Source organism: Carcharhinus amblyrhynchos, chromosome 12 (assembly GCF_965287045.1).
Source record: "Carcharhinus amblyrhynchos chromosome 12, sCarAmb.v2.hapA, whole genome shotgun sequence".
In the NCBI taxonomy this organism is placed as follows: domain Eukaryota; kingdom Metazoa; phylum Chordata; class Chondrichthyes; order Carcharhiniformes; family Carcharhinidae; genus Carcharhinus; species Carcharhinus amblyrhynchos.
Window position 1 is genome coordinate 17382631 of NC_137335.1, and position 5383 is coordinate 17388013.

The 5383-nt window shown below is 40.9% G+C and overlaps 1 protein-coding gene across 1 annotated transcript; it reads left to right on the forward strand.

Annotated features, from left to right (window-relative positions):
* The first annotated feature begins 387 nt into the window (after nucleotides 1-387).
* On the forward strand, nucleotides 388-2101 carry LOC145350548 (putative G-protein coupled receptor 139). Its single transcript, XM_080199748.1, has 2 exons — nucleotides 388-457; nucleotides 1197-2101. The coding sequence occupies exons 1-2, from the start codon at nucleotides 388-390 to the stop codon at nucleotides 2099-2101; spliced, it is 975 nt and encodes a 324-aa protein (XP_080055874.1).
* Nucleotides 2102-5383: the final 3282 nt, after the last annotated feature.

Consider the following 5383-nt stretch of genomic DNA (forward strand, 5'->3'; position numbering starts at 1 on the left):
TGTATTTGATGCTTATTTCCCCCTGTATTTATCTTGATACAGAAAACAATTATCCCCCAACAGCGCCAAGAATATAAATTCTTCTCTAATCATGTTAGTGATTTCTAAATCTGGAGAGATCTTGGAAATGTCAAACATTCCTGACTGGATGGTTTCAGAGCAATATTCTTCAATGGACGCTGTTGGCTTTCAAACTTCTGTATGTCAGAATAGTGTTGCCTAATCGCTGTTAAAATCAATGATACCTGTTTGTTCAGTGCTCCCTCTGAAAGGGAATGGAATCACAGGGGGTTTCAGTTTCTTTATATAAAGGGAGTATCATTAATGAACAAACTCTGCTGCTTCAGCTCTGTTCTCGCCATTTGGTGTCGTCCCCTCTCTCTGAAAATGGAATTAGCAACAATTGAACAAATAGCTTTCATTTATTATCATTTTCTTGCAATCTTCGGAGTTCCTGGTAAAAAACTGAAACTGGTGGCTTTTGTGTTCAAACGTGTTTTAACTCTGCTCTTGCTGTGCATTTATCCTTCAACCCCAAAAACATTGCTGGTCTTTGTGAAACTAATTCTGGGCTTTCCCAGCAATTTCTGCTACTTATGAAGGGAACTTCCTTTCAGAAAATAACTTGGGGACAGAACTTGAGGAATATGAGATAAGACAAGTGGGAAATATTTTGGAGGAGCAGATGTTTTCAGAGCCATGTTTCAGAAAGGTGTTCTCCACCGGGGGTTTTATTTGTCTCATACCTGGCACTGTTGCAGATTCTTTGACAGAGATTGATTGTAATGATCAATCAGCATCTCCCTTGTCCTTGTGTCATATGAATATCAGCATGGCAGAAGGCAAATCATATCAAACTCAATTGAGTTTGCTCTTTTCCCATTTACCATTTCCAAGGATCTCAGTTCATGTTCTAAATGTTTTCTGCTTTGAGAGAGGAATGTACTGCCTCTTGAATCAGACAGTATGATCCCAGCCCCACCCAGATATTGTGAGCTTGTCTCTTAGGGGAAACCTCGGTAAGACATGAGGAAGAAAGGGATAGAAGGATATGTTTAACTGGTGAGAAAGAGTCGTGGGAGCCTTTGTAAAGTCTGAATAGTGACACAAACATATTGGCAGAATGACCTGATTCTGACTTTAATTCCCAAGTAAACTCTGCATTTAATTTGGAATTATTGCTCTTTTCTTTGTAGCTAATTTCCTGACAATTGTGATTCTGTCCCAAGGAGGCTGTGGTCTGTCCAAAGGGATCACTCTTTACCTGGTGGGTATGACAACAGCGGACCTGCTGGTAATTATTTTCAATGTGATCATTTATTACTTGCTGGGTTATTACTTACCGTTTTCACCTCCAGACTACACTTCCATATATAGCATCAATGAGGTTATAAACTATGTGGTTATTGACTGCTCTGTCTGGTTGACGGTGGCTTTCACTGTTGATCGCTTTGTCCTCGTTTGCTGTCAAAGGTTCAGACAGAAGTATTGCACAGAGAAGACTGCGGCTGTGATTATAGTGACCATGTGTGTTGTGTTCTGTTTCAAAAACATCCCTCTGTATTTTGCTTTTGAGCCTGTCTATATAATTAACACTGTGGAGTGGGGAGTTCAATTCAAAGCAACTTACTTTACTTTGCCAGGGTGGGTCACTTATGACTGGCTTGACACAGTTTTAAATCCCTTTTTGCCATACTTTTTGATTTTATTTCTCAACACTCTGACTGTTCGACACATTGTGCTTGTTAGTCGAACCCGCAGAGCACTGCAAGGTCAACACAACCTCGAGAACAGCGATGATCCAGAGATGCAGAGCCGAAGGAAATCCATCATTTTACTCTTCTCCATTTCTGGTGCTTTTATCGTGCTGTGGATGCCATATGTTGTATTTTTCCTCATTTCCAGAATTACAGACAGTCATTACGAGGCAGATCAATACTCGGATCCCTTACTTATCGCAGACTACACCGGAGATATGTTCCAATTGCTGAGCTCCTGTACAAACACATGTATTTATGCACTAGCCCAGACAAAATTCAGAGAGAAGTTGAGAAATGCACTGATGTATCCATTCTTATTGATTATTAAGTATGTCAAATAATAAAAGCAGCTGGAAATAAAGCTGCAGAATACTCTTAGCAATTGATTGAATTCTACATTTAATTCTCTCCACAACACTTATATACTGTAATTGTTAGCCTTGGCTCCATAGTGACTCTCTTTCTGCTGTTCAAACACATATCGGAGGCTGGAGCTGCACTGTCAGAGTTAAGCTAACAAAGCAAGGCCTGTCTCCCCTGTCAGGTGAATGGTAAAATCCCACAGCACTAGGTTGAAGAACAGCAATGGAGTTTCCCCTGATCCCCAGTTAATGCCTGAACCATTATGATTGGAATTAAATTGTCTGATCATTTGTCTTATTGTTGATTGGGAAGCCTGGCTATGTACAACTTGCTTGTCATGCTTCCAAGAGCAATTTCAGAGATTCAAGCAGAAACACCAACGTAGTTTACAGAAAATGCTGGAAAATCTCAGCAGGTCTGACGGCATCTGTGGAGGGATAATAATGCCAATGTTTCAAGTCTGGGTGACCCTCTGTCAGATGTCATTAGAGGTCATCAAGACTCGAAACATTAGTTCTATTCTTTCTGCACAGATGCCATCAGACCTGTCAAGATTTTCCAGCAGTTGTGTTTTTGTTTCAGATTCCAGCATCCACCATATTTTGCTTTTATCTCAGTGTTTAACTCACTGCCACTTCTCTTCCAGGAGTGGCTACACTGTTCTTCTCTCTGACAGGATTTCTGTTTGTCTCTTTGAACCTGTCTACCTTCATTGCTATCCATTTCCTTCCTGGAGTTCGACAAGATATTTCCCAAAACTTGTTTTCATGGCCATCTTTCCTTCCTCAGTGACTGTCTCTGTCTCCGCTTACCCCACGTAGATTCCAAATGAACTTCAGCTCTAATGATGATCATTCTGACTCGAAAGGTTGGCTCTATTTTCCACAGATGCTATCAGGCCTGCTGAGTTTTTCCAGCATTTTACATCGCTTCAAAGTATTTAATTCGCTGCTAAGTGAGCTGAGGTATGTTGAGGTGATCGAATTCTGAATATAAATGTAGACTTTCTCGTTATTTAAACTTACATGAAGTTTGCAATTTCAGTTGTCACATTTTTAAAACCTGTTGCAATTGTGCTATTTTGAAATGATACATAAACAGGAATTAAGAATGAACAATGTACAGGAATGACAGCCTGTGAATAATCTTTTGAAGGAATTGGAGGGAGAGCACTCAAGGCTGAAAGCAAGTGGGCTTCCACTCTGTTATTTCCTAGGAATCATTTACAAAAGGAAAAAAAGTGTTCTGAGGGGTTCTTGTGGTTTGTTGATAGTATCACATCCCAGGTGTTCCAATGTGCTCACTTCCCACATTCCGTGTGGGATTTAGCATTAATAGGAATATAGCAACATTCCATTGAGGAGCAGGGATAGGCGATTGAGCCCTTCAATCTTGTCGCAACGTTTAATAAGACTTTGGTTCTCTAGTTGTTGTCTCAAATCCACTTTGCCATTTCCGCACATAACCTTTGACCCCCCCCCCCCCCCCCGTCTATTAGAAATCTGTCTAAGTTTGCACTGAATAAATACATTGATCCAGCAGGCATTGCTCTCTTGGGAGAGAATCCCACTCAGTAACAACTCTTTCAGAGAAAATACTTCTCCTTATCTCCATCTTAAATAGTTGGCTTCTTATTCTTACAGATTATAGCCTTTCCCACAAGTGGAAACATCCTCCAGAACTGACCCTAACAAGTCCCCTCAGGATTTATATGTTTCAACGAGACCACCTCTCATTCTTCTCAACTCCAATGGCCATAGGCTCAAACTGTTCAACATTTCTTCATAAGACAAACCCCTCATCCCAGGAATCGGTAGACTGAACCTTCTCTGAACTGAATCTAAGGCAATTATTTTTTTTCAAATAAAGAGATCAAAGGTATACACATAAATCCAGAAGTTATCATGAAGGCCCTGTACAGCTGCAGTAGAACTCATCTACTTTACTATGTCAATCTTTGCAATTAATATATTTATTAATTCATTTGAGGAAGTGGGCGCCCGTCCCTAATTGCCCTTGAGAAGGTGGCAGTGAGCTGCTTCCTGAACTACTGCAGTCCAAGTGGTGTAGGTACATCCACCATGCTGTAACTGAGGGAATTGCAGGGTTTTGACTCTACCATAGTGAAGATGATGTATCTCCAAATCATCACAGTGAGTGACTTGGAGAGAGACATGTACCTGTGTCGACTGAAGTTGACTGTCTGGATGATAACAGTTGTGAGTTTGGAACGTGTATTCTAAGGTGTATTGGTGCATTCTTGCAATGTATCTTTTTTTTATAATCATTGCACACATCGCTGGCTGGGCCAGCATTGATTAACATGGAAAATAGGAGCAGGAGGAGACCATTCAGCCCTTTGATTCCACTTCACCATTCATTATGAACATGGCTGATCATCCAACTCAGTCAATTGATCTCACCTTCTCCCATATTCTTTGACCCCTTTGCCATTATGTCTAATTGCTTTTGGAAACCATTGAATATTTTGACTTCAAATAGTTTTTGTGGTACCAAATTCCATAAGCAGACCACATTTCTCCTCATCTCTCTCCTAAGTGGTGCATCCTCTATCCTCAGACTGTGACTCCTGGTGCAGGACTCCCCCACAATCAGGTACATTCTTCTTGCACCTACCTGGTCCTGTTAGAGGGCAGTTAAGAGCGGCCATGCCAGAAGTGAATGGTAGATTTCCTTCCCTAAAGGGCAACAGTGAACCAGATGGGTTGCTATGACAATGGTTCCATGGTCATTATTAAGCTTTTATCTCCAGATTTCTCTTGAATTCAAATTTGCCTTGGTGGGATTTGAACCCAAGTTCTAGAGCATTGGCCCCTAACATCCGGGCTGAATGTCGACTTAAGCTAATTTGCCCTGCATATTCACGTCAGGACAAGCTGGAAGTTCCAGTGCATGCACATGCACGCTGATAGGCACCAAGTTTGAATCTTTGATTGGGGTTTGTGAAGCTGCTGGTATTGGAACACTGACCTACAAACTCTCCCTAGCTTCCCCCTTTTGTGCTAATGACAGGTGAGCTTTTGCCCTTATTTATTTGCTCAAGTATTTTGGTCTAAGTGCAGAGAGTAGAGGCAGCAGGCATTCTTTGGCTGGGTTCAATTTTTCTTACATTATTAGATGTTTATCATGTGTGTGATGCGCAGAAAGTGAAATAAATGTATTTTAAATCAGAACTTTGTCATGACAACTAATTCCAGCAAAGTGCATTCATAAATAACACAGTGGATGTTAGTGCCTAG